Source organism: Colobus angolensis, unplaced genomic scaffold (genome assembly GCF_000951035.1).
Source record: "Colobus angolensis palliatus isolate OR3802 unplaced genomic scaffold, Cang.pa_1.0 Scaffold452, whole genome shotgun sequence".
NCBI classification, from domain to species: domain Eukaryota; kingdom Metazoa; phylum Chordata; class Mammalia; order Primates; family Cercopithecidae; genus Colobus; species Colobus angolensis.
This window is the reverse complement of record NW_012117955.1, coordinates 720,498-740,312: the sequence shown is the minus strand read 5'-3', so window position 1 is coordinate 740,312 and position 19,815 is coordinate 720,498. Positions and strand designations below refer to the sequence as shown.

General features: G+C 40.5%; 1 protein-coding gene across 2 annotated transcripts in view; it reads right to left on the bottom strand.

Annotated features, from left to right (window-relative positions):
* The window catches only part of NCOR1 (nuclear receptor corepressor 1), a 190,811-nt gene that overhangs the window by 22,478 nt on the left and 148,518 nt on the right, over nt 1-19,815 (bottom strand). For both annotated transcript variants that reach the window (XM_011957971.1, XM_011957970.1), the window contains 9 exons: nt 18,790-19,017; nt 16,353-16,562; nt 15,724-15,873; nt 14,916-15,035; nt 11,387-11,552; nt 10,687-11,180; nt 7,773-7,901; nt 7,211-7,368; nt 6,829-7,052 (listed from right to left, as the gene is read on the bottom strand). In XM_011957971.1, the coding sequence (XP_011813361.1) occupies nt 6,829-7,052; nt 7,211-7,368; nt 7,773-7,901; nt 10,687-11,180; nt 11,387-11,552; nt 14,916-15,035; nt 15,724-15,873; nt 16,353-16,562; nt 18,790-19,017 (1,879 nt within the window). The remainder of the gene's footprint in view (nt 1-6,828; nt 7,053-7,210; nt 7,369-7,772; nt 7,902-10,686; nt 11,181-11,386; nt 11,553-14,915; nt 15,036-15,723; nt 15,874-16,352; nt 16,563-18,789; nt 19,018-19,815) is intronic.

Below are 19,815 nucleotides of genomic sequence, written 5' to 3'. Positions count from 1 at the left end.
GGCGCGATCTCAGCTCGCTGCAACCTCCGTCTCCTGGGTTCAAGCAATTCTCCTGCTTCAGCCTTCCCAGGAACTGGGACTACAGGCATGTGCCACCATGCCCAGCTAATGTTTTGTATTTTTAGTAGAGATGGAGTTTCCCCGTGTTAGCCAGGATGGTCTTGATCTCCTGGCCTCCTGATCCGTCTGCCTCAGCCTCCCAAAGTGCTGGGATTACAGGCATGAGCCACCACACCTGGCTTATTTTTTTTTTTTTTTTATTTTTAAGTAGAGACAGGGTTTCACCGTGTTAGCCTCTTGATCTCCTGGCCTCCTGATCCGCCCGCGTCGGCCTCCCAAAGTGCTGGGATTACAGGCATGAGCCACCATGCCCGGCTTCAGGATCTGGTTTTTAGAAAAAATTAATAAAACAGACCACTACTTAAGACTAATAGAGAAGATTCAAATAAACACAATCAGAAATGACAAGGGGAATACTACCACTGACCCCACAGAAACACAATCATTAGAATATTATGAACACCTTTATGCATATAACCTAGGAAATCTAGAAGAAATGGATAAATTTCTGGACACATATACCCTCCCCAAAACTGAACCAGGAAAAAACTGATTCCCTGAACAGACCAATAATGTGCTCTGCAACTGAGTCAGTAATACATAGCCTACCACCCAAAAAAAGCCCATGACCAGACACATTCACAGCTGAATTCTACCAGATGTACAAAAAGAGCTCGAGCTATTCCTGCTGAAAATATTCCAAACATTGAGAAAGGACTCCTCCCTATCTCATTCTATGAGGCCAGTGTTGTGGGAAGTCAGGGACCCTGAACAGAGGGACCGGCTGAAGCCACGGCAGAAGAACATACATTGTGAAGATTTCATGGACATTTATTAGTTCCCCCAGTTAGTACTTTTCTAATTTCTTACACCTGTCTTTATTGTAATCTCTGAACATAAATTGTGGCGATTTCATGGACACTTATCACTTCCCCAATGAATATCCTTGTGATTTCCTATGCCTGTCTTTAATCTCTTAATCCCGTCTTCTTCTTTGTCAACTGAGGAGGATGAATGTTGCCTCAGGACCCTGTGATTGTGTCAACTGCACAAATTGTTTGTAGAGCATGTGTGTTTGAACAATATGAAATCTGGGCATCTTAAGAAAAGAACAGGATAACAGCGACGTTCAGGGAACAAGAGAGGAACTTTGAACTGGCCGCTGGTGAGCCGGACAAAACAGAGCTATATTTCTCCTCTTTCAAAAGCAAACAGGAGAAGTATCGCTGAATTCTTTTTCTCAGCAAGCAACATCCCTGAGAAAGAGAATGTGCCCTGAAGGTAGGCTTATACATGGCCCCTTTAGAAGCGTGCCGTCTTTTGTCTTTTATGGTCAAAGCCGACGGGATGAAATAAGCCCAGGTCTCCTGTAGTGCTCCCAGGCTTATTAGGACGAGGAAAATTCCCGCCTAATAAATTGTGGTCAGACAGGTTGTCTGCTCTCAAACCCTGTTTCCTGATAAGATGTAAACAATGTTATCACTGTTTCGGGCACAGTGCCCGAAACTTCATTAGCAATTTTAATTTCACCTCATCCGGTGGTCATGTGATCTTGCCCTGCCTCCATTTGCTTTGTGATATTTTATTACCTTGTGAAGTATGTGATCTCTGTGACCCACACCCTATTCATGCACTCCCTCCCCTTTTGAAAATCGCTAATAAAAACTTGCTGGTTTTACGGCTCGGAGAACATCACGGATCCTGCCGCCATGTGATGTCTCCCCCGGACACCCAGCTTTAAATTTCTGTCTCTTGTGCTCTTTCCCTTTATTTCTCAACCCAGCCAAGACGCTTCAGAAATAGAAAAGAACCCACATTAAACATCGGGAGCAGGTTCTCCTGATAGGTCAGCATTATCCTGATACCAAAACTTGGCAGAGACACAACAACAATAAAAAGAAAACTTCCAGCCAATATCCTTGATGAACATCAATGCAAAAATCCTCAACAAAATACTGGCAAACCAAATCCAGCAAAACACTAAACAGCTTATCCACCACAATCAAGTAGATTTTATCCCTGGGATGCAAGGTTGGTTCAATATACACAAATCTCAATAGATGCATAAAAGGCTTTCAATAAAATTCAATACCCTTTCATGTTAAAAACTCTCAGTAAACTAGGTATTGAAGGAACATACCTCAACATAATAAAAAGCCATATATGAAAACCCACAGCCAAATCATACTGAATGGGGAAAAGCTGGAAGCATTCCTCTTGAAAGCCAGCACAAGACAAGGATGCCCTCTGTCACCATTTTTATTCAACATCCTATTGGAAGTCCTGACCAGGGTGATCAGCCAAGAGAAAGAAAGAAAGGGCATCCAAATAGGAAGAAAAGAAGTCAAACTCTCTGTTTGCAGAGGCATAACCACATATCTAGAAAACTCCATAGTCTTAGCCCCAAAGCTCCTTAAGCTGAAAAACAACTTCAGCAAAGTCTCAGGGTACCTCAGTGTGCAAAAAAAAAAGAAAAATCACTAGCATTCCTATACACCAATGAGAGCCAAATAAGGAATGCAATTTGATTCACAACCACCACAAAAATAATAAAATACCTAGGAATACAGCTAACCAGGGAGGTGAAAGATCTCTACAAGGGGAACTACAAAACACTTCTCAAAGAAATAAAAGATGACATAAACAAATAAAAAAAATTCCATGCTCATGGATAGGAAGAATCAGTATCGTTAAAATGGCCATACTGCCCAATGCATATTACAGATTAAATGCTATTTCTATTAAACTACCAATGACATTCTTCACAGAACTAGAAAAAACTATTTTAAAATTCATATACATCCAAAAAAGAGCCTGAATAGCCAAGGCAATACTAAGCAAAAAGAACACAGCTGTAAGTGTCACACTACCTGACTTCAAATTATAGTACAGGGCTACAGTAACCAAAACAGCATTGTACTGGTACAAAAATAAGATACACAGACGAATGGAACAGAACAGAGAACCCAGAAATAAGGCCTCACACCTACAAGTGTCACAAGTGTCTGATCTTCAACAAACCTAACAAAAACAAGCAACAAGGAAAGGATTCCCTATCAATAAATGGTGCTGGGATAACTGGCTATCACATGCAGAAGATTGAAACTGGGCCCTTTCTTTATGCCATACATTAAAATTAACCCAAGATAGATTAAAGACTTAAATGTGGAAAGAAAAAAAACTATAAAAACCTTGGAAGACAACCTAGGAAATGCCTTTCAGGACATCAGCAGGGACAAAGATTTCATAACAAAGACACCAAAAGCAACTGGAACAAAAGCAAAAATTGACAAGGGGGGTCTAACTAAAGACCTTCTGCACAGCAAAGGAAACTATCAACAGAGTGAACAGACAACCTACAGAACGGGAGAAAAATTTTGCCAACTATGCATCTGACAATGGTCTAATATCCAGCATGTATAAAGAGCTTACTCCACTAAAGAGGAGGCAAAGTGAGTGTGGTGGTGTGTGCCTGTAATCCCAGCTACTTGGGAGGCTGAGGTGGGAGAATCACCTGAGCCTGGGAGGGTTGAGGCTGCTGTGAGCCGAGACTGCACCACTGAAATCCAGCCTGGGCAAACAGAATGAGATAAAAAAAGAGTGGGCAAAGGACATGAACAGACACTTTTCAAAAGAAGACATATATGCAGCCAAGAAGCATATGAAAAAAAACTCAGTATCACTGATCATTAGAGAAGTGCAAATCAAGTCGGGTGCACTGGCTCATGCCTGTAATCCCACCACTTTGGGAAGCTGAGGCGGGTGGATCAACTGAGGTCAGGAGTTCGAGACCAGCCTGGCCAACATAGTGAAACCCTGTCTCTACTAAAAATACAAAAATTAACTGGGTATGGTGGCAGGAGCCTTGTAATCCTAGCTACTTGGGAGGCTGAGGCAGAAGAATCACTTGAACCTGGGAGGTGGAGGTTGCAGTGAGCTGAGATCGCACCACTGCACTCCAGCCTGGGCAACAGGGCAAGACTCTGTTCCAAAAAAAAAAGGGAGAGAGAGAGAGAAGTGCAAATCAAAACCACAATGAGCTACCATCTCACACCAGTCAGAATGGCTACTAAGAAGTGAAAAAATAACGGATCCCGGAAAGGTTGTGGAGAAAATGGAACACTTATACACTGTTGGTGGGAGTGTAAATGAGTTCAACCACTGTGGAAGGCACTGTGGAAATTCCTCAAACACCTAAATACACAACTACCAATCAACCCAACAATCCCATTGCTGAATATATACCCAAAGAAATACAAATCATTCTATTATAAAGACACATGCACGTGTATGTTCACTGTAGCACTACTGACAACAGCAAAGACATGGAATCAACCCAAGTGCCCATCAGTGATTCACTGGATAAAGACAATGTAGTACATATACATCATGGAATACTATGGAGCCATTAAAAAGAATGAGCTCCTGTCCCTTTCAGGGACATGGATGGAGCTGGAGGCCATTATCCTTAGCAAACTAACGTAAAACCAGAAAACCAAATACCACGTGTTCTCACTTATAAGTGGGAGCTAAATGGTGAGAACACACGGACACATGGAAGAAAACAACACACACTGGGGCCTATTGGAGGGTGGAGGGTGGGAGGAGGCGGCTCAGGAAAAAATAACTAATGGGTACCAGGCTTAATACCTGGGTGACAGAATAATCTTTACAACAAACCCCCACGACACAAGTTTACCTATATAATAAACCTGCACATGTACTCCTGAACTTAAAATGAAAGTTAAATAAATAAATAACTAAAATGAAAACCAGTTGATTCTGTTTTCTAACACCACAGATTGTGTAAACATTTTCATCAGGAATGGACCATGGCAGTGCTATATAGTTTTCCATTTTTCTTGATAATTGCATTTCTTTTCTTTTTTTGGTTTTGTTTTGGCTAACAGGGAATAAATGTGCTTTCATCTTATCCTTAAGGTTATCCAGCTTCTTCTAACGACTAAATTATGCAGTTTAGGGGTTGGGGCAAGCAGGGATAAAAATGAAACAAAACCCGTTACACACTGATGATTACCAAAACTGGGTGATAGATCCCTAGAGGTGTATTACACTTGTTCTCTCTACTTTTGTGTGTATTTGAAAACTTCCACAATAATTTTTTTTTTTTTTAAAGAAGACCATCTAGTTTCTCATCTATATTCTTCTTTCTGCTCTTTGCTCACTTCGATGGGTTGGTAGGTAGGCTGGAGAATCACTTCTGCTACAAATTTCTCTTTTTCGGGCTCTGAGCCATGGCTTCCATTACTCTGGCTCATCTGTCCTCTACGTCTTCCAGGTATTTGCCAGAATCTTTGATCTGCCAATATCTCAGTCTTGTTCTCAGCATTCTTTTTTTTTTTTTTGAGACGGAGTCTCATTCTGTTGCCCAGGCTGGAGTGCAATGTCATGATCTCAGGTTCAAGCGATTCTTCTGCCTCAGCCTTCTGAGTAGCTGGGATTACAGGCACCTGCCATCATACCTGGCTATTTTTTTTTTTTTTTTTTGTATTTTTGTAGAGACAGGGTTTCACCATTTTGGCCAGGTTGGTCTTGAACTCCTGACCTCAGGTGATGCCCCCACCTTGGCTTCCCAAAGTGCTGGGATTGCAGGCATGAGCCACCATGCTCAGCCTTCTCAGCATTCTTAAATTTATTTCCCTTGTGCTTGTTAACTATAATTTCACATGTGCTAATATTTAGTCTACCACTTTGAAGCAAGAATCCTGCATCCACTTTATTTTAACCAAACACAGAATATCAGGTAAGAATATATGCTCTTTATCAGAGAGCCCTGGCATATAACATGTTTCCACTCATGGTGCCACTATTGGCTTCCCTTTCCTTTATTTAATGTCACCTTAAAATATATATGTGTGTGTGTATATATATGTGTGTGTATAGATATACACTGACAGAAGTCTAAGGACTAGAATAAAATATAAATGCAGAAGCAAACAAACTATATATAGATAGATAGTTTTTTTTTTTTTTTTAAGTTTTTTTTGTACAGATGAGATCTCACTATGTTGTCCAGGCTGATCTCAAATTCCTGGGCTCAAGCAATCCTCCTACCTCAGCCTCCCAAAGTGCTGGCATTATAGGTATAAGCCACTGTGCCTGGTTGGTATCACCTTCTTAAACTTCTGCTGATGCCGACCCAGTAGAAACCACTGAGACAGATAAATATGAGAGGTATTATTAGGAAGGACCACTGAAGTGTCCCTAAACCACTACCAAACTACACATTCTTCTTTTTTTTTTTTGAGGCATAGTCTGGCTCTGTCGCCCAGGCTGCAGTGCAGTGGTACAATCTGTGCTCACTGCAAGCTCCGCCTCCCGGGTTCCCACCATTCTCCTGCCTCAGCCTCGCGAGTAGCTGGGACTACAGGCGCCACCACCACGCCCGGCTAATTTTTTGTATTTTTAGTAGAGATGGGGTTTCACCGTGTTAGGTCTTGATCTCCTGACCTCATGATCTGCCCACCTCGGCCTCCCAAAGTGCTACACATTCTTCTTAACTGTCTTTACAAACCAACCAACAGAATATAATCATCTTTTGAATATATATTAAAAAGACATAGTACCAAATGCCAAGACAGTGGACATTCTAAGAATAATATTCAGGGGAACAAAGCTCATTTACACTTTTCAGGGATTAAAGGCAAATGAACTTTAGTTGTGAGGAACAAATTCCTTATCCTGTAGATATATTCCATTTGTTTTACTGTTGGGAAATTTATATATAATTTGGAATAAAGATCATACCTTCCCCTGGATTTGTCCACAAGATTTTCTGGAGAGACCCTTGAACCTGGTCTTTGATGATGGACAGACTGAGCCTGGGATTCTGGGCTGTAACGATTTGACGTTTTAGTCCTCACAGGTGTAGACACCAAAGCAGATGGTGAGTTCTGGAATGTAGAAGTAGGAGGCTGCTGGGGAGTCTGCGAGGGAACTTGATTTCTAGCAAAATCTTGTGTGATAATTTGCTGTGAATGAGAAAAGAAGGAAGTGGTAAAATTGAGTACTTGCAAAAAAAAAAGTATTAAGAAATCTAGATATCTTTATTATAAATTTTTCTATATGAAATCTGCTTTCCCCATTATCAAAAAAGAAAATCAGCTAATAAGAATAATGAAAAACTTACACAGATGTGATCAGCAAGTGTGATCAGCCGATGGGTCCTGGGCACCTGCCCCATTCCCTCTGCCTGTGAGGAAGGGGGCAGCTGTTGTTGGGGAGACGGTGATTCCTGCTGTGGTCGATAGTGATGTAATGGTCCTTCATATTGTCTGGTAGCATCGGCTAGTAGAGAGCACATAGATGTCTTACTCCAGGAATGTCTGTGCCTTTCACTCATTATCAAAGATTAAATATAATTCAGAAGAACACATGAAAGGATGTGGTACACAGCTCCAAACAAAAAACTTATCTTAATTTTGAAAAAAAAAAAATTATTCACTGACAGAAGTCTGAGGACTAGAACAAAATATAAATGCAGAAGCAAACAAAATTAATATAAACTATTTTCTGTATCATTAAAAAAATAAACAAAAAAGAATCGATAGCTGTTTCTAAAGCAGGCTCATGTAAGATTACCCTAAAATAAACAAAACAAGTTAATTCTTACCATGGTCTAGACAGATAATTAGAAGCAAATGATAAATGCAAATATGAAAACATGTAAATGGTAGCTTGAGAAGACATACTTTCGGCTTGATTTGCCTTAACAACCTCTGGCTGATAGGTCTGCAGTTTTTCCTGGGGTGGCGCAGGTGAGCTGGCAGGACTTATCACCTCAATAGCATCGCTAGGTGTTTCATACCTGTGAGAAGATACTTTAAGAAAAGAAAATCTTATTTTAAAACTAATCCTGAGAAGTTTCTAAAGTCGAAGTTCTTCAAACCTATAGCATATTTTCAATTCTGATCAACCATGTTCAATGGTATTCCAGGTTAATGAGGGTTTTCTGAAGTTTTATGAGCTTTAAGACGTTTTAGGCCGGGCACAGTGGCTCACACCTGTAATCCCAGCACTTTGGGAGGCCGAGGCAGGTGGGTCACCTGAGGTCGGGGGTTTGAGACCAGCCTGACCAACGTGGAGAAACCCTGTCTCTACTAAAAAAATACAAAATTAGTCAGGCGTGGTGGCTCATGCCTGTAATCCCAGCTACTCGGGAGGCTGAGGCAGGAGAATCGCTTGAACCCAGGAGGCGGAGGTTGTGGTGAGCTGAGATTGCACCATTGCACTCCATCCTGGGCAACAAGAGCGAAACTCTGTCTCAAAAAAAAAAAAAAGACACGTTTTAAAGCACAATAATAAACACTGGAATGAGGCAGAACAGAGAACAGATTTATGATATTTTTCCTGGGAGCTGGAAAAGAAATCACCAGGGAAACATTTATGGAAAGAGGTTAATAAACAAATAAGGGAGTAGATCTCAATAACTGATTCCAATAATTCCAATTCTGTGGGACATTCTGTTCTTAGAAAAACGCTGAGGCTACAAAGCTGCTTCATTCACTACCATGATGATTTTAAAGCTATGGATTATATAACACTATATATAAAGATTTTCTCAAATAATTGGAGTATTGTTAACAAAAGTTACTCCAAATATTAATAATTTATTAGCACTGTGTTACATTGTGAAAATAACCAGAAATGGTAGAGAATGTCTGAAGGGAAGTATATTCCCAGAAAGGGAGGATGTCAACCAACTCTGGAGGATACGCACATCAAAAAGGACCTCCTCTAAGACGCAATTCCCAAGTAAACAGAGGGGCTGTGCAGTGGGGCTAACAGGCAGCTTTTCACAGTCCTGCCATGGCCTCAGAGCTGACAGCTGGGAGCAGATGTAACCACCTGTTCAGGAACCTCTGAATTCAGAGGGCTCTTCACATCTACAAACTACACTATAGAATCTGAGAGCACTGTCAGAGCTCCAAAGGGTACATGGCCCTGGCTGGACACAGATGCAGCAGGTGGGAATGAACTCTGCTCCCTAGCCACCACCTGCAACTCTGGTACTCAACAGTCCTTCCTATCCCCACCAGGTCATGGAAACTGCAGCTACCTGGGTTCTAGTACACTTAGGAGATTAGAAACTTGATAAATGGGACAGAAATAATCATTGAGAAACTAAAATAAATCACTATATTCTAAGAAGTTTACAGCAGTTTGTGACTTTTGTATCCACTGTTGGTCATCACTGTTTATGTATTCAACATCCTAAATCTGCTTACAACTTCCAATATTCACTCAGTAGAAAGTCTGATTCCGAACTGTGTTCACATTGCTCTTGAAGCCTTAAGGGGCAAGACTATGGCAATGGACTTCACCTTCAGGGTGAGGGGGGCTCTCAGAGTCAAACTGGAAGCCACACTGAAGAACTGTACATAGCCTTTGGACATCATGGAATTCACTGACCAGTGATGAAAATGATAACCACACACAGAGACATGGACACTCAGAAAAGATGAGCTTTGTATTTTCAAACCTTCCGAAAATCAAATTCCTACAGCAAGGTTTGGTTTGTGATGCAAATTGAAAAGAAATGTGTAATCCAATGATTAAGGAACCCATGTGCTATACCATTCAATAAGCCCAGGTGGGATCTCCCAGTGTGCTGGCGACTTCCCTTCAAAAGACCTATTCATACAACTACAGAATTTCTCTTTCTCAGCGAGCAATTTTCTGCATGCAGAAAATCTATATTGCAGATTTTCCTAATCTCAGGCTAAAAGAAGTCTTTTGTCTACACAACACTACCCTCTCTCTCTAAAAGCCTCAGCAATGGGGTAGATATGACCTAAACAAATTATAATTAAGCTAGTGGATACTTAAGAGATCAAAAGAACTGCACATTGCATTCTGGAGCATAAGAAATCATTATTTTTCATGATCTCTAACTCTACTGAATTTATTCAATGGATATAACAGAAAGATGACTATATATGATGAAATTATTTCCAATATTAGCAGATGTTTATTTAAATACTTGCTTGTTCTTTCTACAATTCCACATAGAATTGAGGCAATAGTTCAAAACAAAATTTAAAAAGTAACTTTTCTAGCATTTTAATGTAGATCTGTGAATTTCAACAGATTTGCAGGCTACCCATCACAATGACTAACCAGACTTGAACAAAATCCAACTTGCAAAAAAGATGCAATATAAATACCAATCACCAGTAATAGGTAGTCTCACTTTTAAAAATCTGCATCTTAGAAAAAGGATATTAGAGGCTTTGGGGTATTGGCATAAATATAGAACCATGTCCTAGCAAATGCTTCCTAAGAAATTATACCTCAGTAGCACAGAACCTAGCAATATATCCACTACCTTTCAGATGCCTAAATATGTTAATAAGGTCTGCCTTCTACTTGCTAAATTTAATTACATAAATGATACAGTTTTCTTGTGGAAAATACATTGATAGGCTTATATGTAGGAAACTGGGATATTTAAATAATCATAAAAACAGCAGAAGATACATTTTTGCATTACATTTACTATCAAGCATTAGGATTTTTAAATACCATATAGTTCTACTTGACCTAAAGAATAAAGTAATTCTTTACTCAGACATCACATTGTGAAACTCAGATTGAGATACATACAGCTACTAGAAGAGTCTGAACTTTGAGAGCCACGTTCCCTCGCATCCTTGTCCGAGGCAATTTGCCGGGTGATGATCACGTCTATGAAGTTAGCTGCAGTAATGGTAGTCTTCCCTCGGGTCCTTAGCTCTTCCTCATATCTGGATTTTGGAGGAGGCCCTTTATCTTTCCCAGCCTCAGAATAAACTACTGAAGAATGAGGCTGGGGCTTGCCACTTGGAAAGGCTGAAGAAGTGTACAAACACTGAACAGATCTCTTCTCCACCTCCAGGGTTTTCTGCTCTAGCTGCTGCTGTTCACTAACTGCTGCTGACCTGCTTCTCAAATTTTCTTCTAACCTGGCAGCTTCATGCTTACTCTCTTTTGTTTTGGACACATCCATCTGGGGTGCAGAAGCTGCAGCATCCACAAGAGCAGCCAGGGCATCCGCAGCAGTGTTGTAACGGGAGGCTGGCAGGCCTTGGCTTATTGAAGGGCCCCCAGCAGGCAGTGGCCTGTAAATAAAACCAAATCACAGCTCTGTGAAGGGAAGACCATTTGCTGGGAATGTGGTGGGGAGATGGAAGGACAAACTGCAACAACAAAAAAGCCTTCGTGGCATGGGCAGAAAAGCATGACTATACTTAGACTATTGCAGTCACAAATTTGAAAATGAATATACAAGAGACATTTTTTGTCAAAATATGTACAAGAGACTGACATGATTCGTAGCTGAGCAGTTGGATCCAAAGGCGTGATTACACTGGTTCCATTGGTTCCTTGGAAAACACTGGGTCTCTGTTGCAACATGGTCTCCTGAGTTCTTACTGAAGGGGAAGGGGAGCGAACATATCCATGACTGCCAGGTCGGCCAGGCTGTTCTGAGCCTGCAGAGGTGAAAAAGAAAAAGAAAGAAAGACATAAGGAGGAAGCTACAGACAAAAGGAAGCAATGCTTATGGATTGTTTATTTCCTAATATACCTAAATAGAAAAAAGGAAAACAAGACAAGAAACTTGATAGTCTACTTTCTGGCCTTTCCAGAAATATGTTCTAAAAGTTTCCAAATAAAGATGCAATAAAACCACAGCAGTAACTTGAAACAAAACGTCAGCCATCATTTACTGTCATTTCCATTTCTCTGATAAATTTCTTTTTTTTTTTTGAGACGGAGTCTTGCTCTGTTGCCCAGGCTGGAGTGCAGTGGCCGGATCTCAGCTCACTGCAAGCTCCGCCTCCCGGGTTCACGCCATTCTCCTGCCTCAGCCTCCCGAGTAGCTGGGACTACAGGCGCCCGCCAACACGCCCGGCTAGTTTTTTTTTGTATTTTAGTAGAGACGGGGTTTCACCGTGTTAGCCAGGATGGTCTCGATCTCCTGACCTTGTGATCCGCCCGTCTCGGCCTCCCAAAGTGCTGGGATTACAGGCTGGAGCCACCGCGCCCGGCTCTCTGATAAATTTCAATCTTGATCCCAGAAATAAAACAGCACCAACAAGAAGTACTACTACAAATCATATAAGTTCATCTTTCAGGTTCTTCCTCAAACTCCAGTCTATACATGATTTCCAGAATCTAATCAGGCACAACTTTCTAAGCATCATAATGAAAATAATATACCACTGCTACACTAGGGTTTGAGACTGTTTTGTTCAACCAGTTTGCCCTGCTTCATTTCTTCACTGTCCCCTTCACAGGTGACTCTTTCTCTCAGCAAGCTCTCTTCTGAATGATAATGAAATCATTCACATTATCCTCCCACAAAAAACTTGGCTCTCACAATTATACTTCTACAATATTTGGTATGTTTTTATTCACTTAACTCTAACTCTCCCATAACAAAGTCAGAGCTTGGACTTGGTCAGAACTACTTCACGCAGAGGATTTTGAACTCTCAAATCCCTCCCCAATCACTTTCTTCTCGACCTTGTCTTGTTCTGTGTCCTCACCCCAATCTTCTAACCTGCTCACTGGCTTCATAACAGCTAGCTGTTTTAGCACACACCCCTCTTCTCACACACACCATCAGCTCAGCCAGGCTTCTCCGCAGTTTTCTCCCTTCTAACCATTCATCAGCTTATATGAATATTTATTTTTTAATTAAATTTTAAAAATTTTAAGAGACAGTGTCACATTCTGTTACCCAGGGCACTCCACAGCTCACTGCAGCCTCAAACTCCTGGCTTCAAGGGATTGTCTCACTTCAGCCACCTGAGAAGCTAGGACTACAGGTGCGCAGCACTGCTCCTGGTTAATTTATATATATATTTTTTTAGAGACAGGGTATCACTACGTTGTTGAGGCTGGTCTTGAATTCCTGGCCTCAAGCAATCCTCCTGCCTCGGCCTCCTGAGTAGCTGGGATTGCAGGCATGAGCCACCATGCCCAGCTTACCTAAGTATTTCTATGGGATATATATTCCTAGATGTGAATTACTAGATGGAAGAGTATTTAAAATTTCTATCTCCACAGAGGCTACACCAATTTACACTGCCATTGCCAACATGAGTGTCTGTTTCTGCAGAAACTCCAACACAATATTGATCAACTTTCTTACATGTCTGATGCAGAGAAATGGTATCTTTGTGCCTTAAATATAAATTTTGTTCATCAGTAGGATCACAAATATTTTGAAAATCTAGTCTCTACCAAAGTTATGTATTATTTGTATGAGCGTTTCTTAATTAAATCAATTTTCCATGTTATATGCAATTAACATGGAATCAATATTACTGTTCTGCCTTACAATTCATTAAAGCACTTCCTATAGTCAAATTCTTAGTGATTTTTATTGTACACAGATAAAGGCACATAGATAATCTTACTTTACACAGATTATACAAGGTCTTCTGGGTGACACAGTTATAGCTAAATGTGTTTGAGCTTTGTAACCACTGAATTATTTAACTCCTCAGAAATATTACTGGATCAAATATGATGACTATCTTTCAGGCTCCTTCCATATACTGCCATTCATATTGATTTCAAAGATTTGTTTCCTATGACAGTATCAATGTGACAACCTTCTGCCACTGTGCCCTTTGGTTCTGTACTTAACTCTCTGATACGTTTCTGCTTCCTTTTGCCCCGACCTAGATCAACTCTCCTGGTAATATCTAAAGACTGACCTACACTTTTCACACTCTTGCCCCTTGGAAATCTCATTCAAGCCAGCGCTTCAGCTTTTGCAGGTGACTCCTAAATCAGTATCTCCAAGCTCCGTCTTTTCTTCTGAGCACCAGATCAGAGTATCTGACAATACGCACATGGTCAATGATTTGATTTAATTAAAAGAACTGAAAAGAGCAAGTATACCATGGATGAAAAAGATTCCCCGTGGACACATGAGAGGCTGGGCATCCCAAATCCAAGTCAGAAATGCTCCAATATCCAAAACTTTTTAGCTGACATGACATTCAAAGTAAACACTCACTGGAGCACTTCAAACTTCATTATTTTTGGATTAGGAATGTCCAACTGGCATAATGCCAATATTCCAAAATCCGAAAAAAATCCTGGTTCCAAGCATTTGGGATATTCAACCTGGATGTCTAAAATCATTACATCTTTGCTTTCACTCATCATGCTCTATCTTTATTGCAGACTAATCTCGTTCCTCATCTCTTTCTCACTCCCCATATCTAGTTAAGTCCCTTTGAGTCTACAGTGATATTCTTCCCAGCAGTTCTCTCCTGGCCATTCCCAGTGTAAAGTATTCCAGGCCACCATTAGGACGCATATGAACTATTGACAGTCTCACTGGCCTTCTGGGACCAGCCATACCCACTAATCCACCTATTCCATTCGTGTGTCAATGTCCCTCTGATCATGTTACCTGCCTCCTGGACACAACATTTCACTGTAATTCAAGATGCTACACAAGCTGCTAACTGTATTTTCCATTCCTCCTCTAAACTCAAGCTCAAAAACACCTTCATATCTAGGAGTTTTTGCTAGGGCTGTTCTTTCAGCCTTGAAAGCTCTGTGACCAATATCTTCAGGCCCAACCGCAGTCCACTGTTTGCACCAAACACAAATGATACCTTCATCATGAAAACATTTTTCCGTGTAAAATCCATGTTTCCACCACCTCAGCTGTTACAGCACTTTCACCTGTTTTTCACTTGGGGCCTGTAATAACGATGTCTTAGAATTTTTGTTTGCATCAAACATTTTTGTGCGCAGCATTAAACACAGCGTACAAGACTGCTAAGATGTGTCCAGAGAATGGAAGGGCAGTGCCTTTCACTGACCTGGCCGCAGGTAGAGGTCGGAGGAAGCTGCAGCAATCCGTTCCCGCTCCCGCTCCCGCTCCTTCTCCCGCTCCCGTTCCCTCTCGGCGCTTGCAGCAGCTGCAAGGTGTGTTGGGTGTCCTGTAAAACATAAACCTGCAGCTTGAAGATAAAAATATCAACTGACTGAGTATATCAAACAATTCTGAAATTCTAATGACTGAAAATTTTTCAAAAAGCTTCAAATTTGGGATATAAGAAGCTTCTTTTGGCCAGGTGCAGTGGCTCACACCTATAATCCCAGCACTTCAGGAGGCCAAGGCAGGTGGATCACCGGAGGCCAGGAGTTTGAGACCAGCCTGGGCAACATAGTGAGACCCTGTCTCTACTAAAAACACACAAAAAATTAGCCAGGTGTGGTGGCGCGCACCTGTAATCCCAGCTACTCCAGAGGCTGAGGCATGAGAATCTCTTGAACCCAGGAGATGGAGGTTGCAGTGAGCTGAGATCACACCACTGCACTCCAGCCTGGGCAACAGAGCCAGACTCTGTCTCCAAAACAAACAAACAAACAAACAAAAAAACAAGAAAAGAGAAAAAGGAGTTTGTTTTATTAAGAGTCCTGGATAAGAACTGAAGCATAACATAAGCTTTTAAGGCATTTCTAAGGTATCTAGTGACAGTTGGCACATAACAACTACTATTAAATGTTAAAAGAAAAACAAGAAACCAAATGAGGGAAAATTGCCCAAAATACCTTAAAAGGCTATGTTGTAAAAACATAAACACAATGGTTCTAGTAGAGAGGTGTGTGACTGCAGAATCTTACCTGGAGACATGGAAGCAGAGTTGTATGGCCTGGGAGGGAAAGTAATCTGCGTACCAGGAATATAAGTGATTCTGTCCATGGGAGGAGTGCTTGTTCCCCCTGGATGAGGCACTAAAATTGTTGGAGGCATATTGGTCAGGTCAATGATTCCTATCCAAAAGACAAATATAATTTATGTTAAGTGTTATTCTAAAGGTACAGAACCATACATGACTTTTGGATTTTGTCTATCTCTGTGAATCAAGGACAATTTATATGTAATATAAATAAAAATGTTTACTATCATCATTACTTTTTAAAACATTCTTTAACTCTAAAGAAGGATATTAAAGACTGTACTTCATATCAGTAACCTCAAAGTATGGGGAGATTAAAGAGACAGAGAAATTTGTAAAACATGGATTACAAATACTCAGCACAAGGATTTGGTTTAACTAAACCAAAATTTCAGTATTCACCAAAACACCTTCTCTCGATGTATGTCTCTGGGCTAAAAAGTCTATGGGAAGGATACAGTGTTCTTTTCTTTCTTTCTTTCCATCATTCATTCAACAAGTATTTATTGAGTACCTAAGAAACACTGGGTAAACATAAATATTCTATGAATTCTGAAATGCAAAGACACACACCTCTCGTTGCTGGGTATGGAAGACCCAGTGGCTGCTCTCTTGGGGAGAGTCCTCTGGCCACATCTGGACGCAAGTTCACTTGCATCTGTTGTGAGGTAATGTAATCATTCAAGATTGTCTGTCTTGTGTTCTCCATTGCGTAAAGCTGATACTGACTTGGGTAACCTGGAGTTGGTGAAAGCTGTCTCTGAAACAGGTAAGCAGCCGCTGCTGATTGAGAGAATGAAAGAAAGGCACTGAGTTTTGTCCTGGCTGAAATGCATTTGCTAAACACCATCTACAAAAGACTAGAGAAAAATCATGTGCTGAGCTAGTGCACATGGAACTTTTACTTAGTTATAAGGATTAAGGTGGATTTATTTTAGACCTTGATATATTAGCAGTATCACTTCTAATTCATTCTAATGTCTGAGAAGTAATGGAAAAAGGGGAAGGATAACAGTAGCTAAAAATTTCTCAAGTACTTTTACTTTCAATCTTTGATATGTAACTTTATTATATTTTTACCTGCCATCTGCAAGAGTTGTGTTTGAAAACAGAATTGTTTTTACAGTACTGATCATCCAACACAACCAACAGAAATGTATAGGAAAACACTTTGTGGCAATCAGTAACTTCACTCTCCAGGGGGTGAAAATGATTATAGACTATAAGCATTTAATTAGCCCATGTGTTTGGAGCAGACTGGCAAACTTTTGACATAAAGGGCCAAATGGTAAATGTATTTTAGGCTTTGTGGGCCTTTTCGCATCTGTCACAGCTACTCAACTCTGACACTGTAGCACAAAAAGAGCTACAGAAAAAAAGAATAAATGGTGTGGCTGTGTCCTAATAAAACTCTATTTACAAACACAAGAGGCAACAGGAGTTGGCTAAAAAGCTGGTTTTTCGCAACCCCTAGGTAACAGAATGACACAAGACACATGACACGAGGAAGGGGTAAGGTGTGGTAAAAAGTAGAAGATAATGTCTCTCTCCTCGAAACATTATAATCCAGCTCAGGCTCAAAAACAAGCAAATGAAACCATTACAAAATGAAGACTATGATAAACACTAAATAGAAACTAGAAACATTCCATTTTGTCTGAGAACCACAGTGACCTATTTTATATGTATATGTTCTCCCTAGAAAAACAAATAATATGTTGTCTGGAATATTTGCTTCCCCTTCATCTAGAAGCTAGGTAAGTCTGTCAGCTGACACAATCTGGGACACAGTGCCCTAAGTAATAGGTATTGGGCTCCCCTGAAACAATGTTGTCAAATGACACATAATTTGATGACATTTACTCAGCTTTTAGATAAAACATTTCCCACAGGTACTTTGCTATTATGAAATGTAAATAACCCTTAGAATTCTTACTTTTAAAATTTAGCATACTGATAATGAAAAATTCTTCCCTAAGGACCAGAGTGAGGCACAAGTATTCTGTGTTCTAATTTGCACCTGAAGGATATAAGTAATAAGCAAAGCAAAGAGTTTAGGCCAGAGAAGAGGTCTGAGCAGAAAACACATGTGTGACTGGGCTTGGCCAATAGCGGCAAGGAAGAGCAAGGACTGCACCCTGGGAGGACAAGGTGCAGCCTCTGGTCCTGCAGATTATAACAGCCCAGCCGAGCCTCTCTGTACCAACCAATGGGACTGCTCCCCTCCCCTCCCTGTGTAAAACACAGTGCCCTCCGCCCAGCACAGACTGCTCTCTAGAAACCTGAACATGTCTGCACGTATCAGATTCTGTCTACGAATGTCAGTGGTGTTCTGAAGTTTCTTCCAGCTGTACTTGTTACTAGAATTATGTACCTTAATGACATAATTTGTAAATCAAAGAAGAATGAAGAGTGGTTTCTCTGAAAACTAAGTTAATAGCTTTGGAAAGACTTGACACAGAAGTTGAATCAGGTGTGGACCAGACAACTTTAAAAGGCTGGAAAAAAATCTAGGAAGATTCTGTATTTAGATTGCTTGGAAGTGTCTTTACTTGGAAATTCTAGCTTTACTTAAAAAAAGAAAAACCTGGAAATGTGAATTTCTTTTATATAAGACAGTGAGCTTTAATCAATCGTTTATGAAAAAGCCTTGGCCTTAGATCAGAGCACTGGTAAATGAACATCTACGCCGTAAGTTAACATGTTTAAGGTATGCCCCTGTCATTTTAAAATAATTATTCACATTAACCCACATTTTCAATTAGCTTTACCAAGTGCCATATGAGAGCTTTTCATATACTATTATTTTTAGTTCTTTACTGGGTGCTGATAAGATTTTATTTCTTGATCTGGGTGCTGGTAACATGGGGGAATTTAGTTTGTGAAAATTCACTCAGCTGTACATTAGTGGTACTTGCAATTGTACTATATTGTACAACAACAGAAAGCTGAAAAGGCATACAGGTGGCATTTTTATTTGCCATAAATTATCACCATATTTCGTGTTTACCAGGATCTAAAGCCCTGTGAAAAGGCATGGCTGGATCCAAGTGCGTGGGCAGGTGGCTCCGATAAACCTCGCCTGCAGCGCTGCCTCTGTGATGGGGATCAAACGGACTGTGGCTCACGACAGGGTCCACCCCAGGCACTGGAGACTTCGCTGGGATACTTTCCCTCTGCGTAGGGGTCAGTGTCGATTTCCTTTCATGATTGGTAGACTTGTTAGAAGAAATTGTAACTGGAAAAAAACAGCCAATGCCACAAGTTCTTAAGAAACTTGCAAAGTATGATAATATTTGTCCATTTCTCAACCATTCAAATACAGACTATATTCATGTATTTGGATCTTCTCTTTTCCCTCAACATTTAACATTCAATATTGCAAAATATGAAAATGCAAACAACTAGTAGAAACTGAGATTTGGAGAGTACTGTCACCTTTTGGATCACAGCACCAGTATTTTACCACCTTATGTAACATTAAAAATAAAATTCAATACTCTTCTTTAAATATCATTATGAATGATTGTTTTTTGTATGACTTCAACATTCTAAATTCTTTTGTCCCCACATGTAGTAAACTTCAGTTTTCTCTCATTGCCTGTGTTATGCAACTTCCTTACTACCCATTAATCACGAATTTCACTAATTTTTTCCTTGCTCTGTTCTTCCACAATGACTTTCTCATTACTTCACCAACATCTATCTCCTCCCTACTCCAGCCTCTCCTCTTTTAAATGATGTTATTCAGAGTGTTCAGACTGTCCCACCAATAACTATATATATATTCAAACACTTATTAGCCATCACCCTCAATTTTTTTTTTTTTTTTTGAGATGGAGTCTTGCTCTGTCGCCCAGGCTGGAGTGCAGTGGCGTGATCTCGGCTCACTGCAGTCTCTACCTCCTGGGTTCAAGCAATTCTCCTGCCTCAGCCTCCCAAGTAGCTGGGACTACAGGCGCCCGCCAACACGCCCGGCTAGTTTTTTTTTGTATTTTAGTAGAGACGGGGTTTCACCGTGTTAGCCAGGATGGTC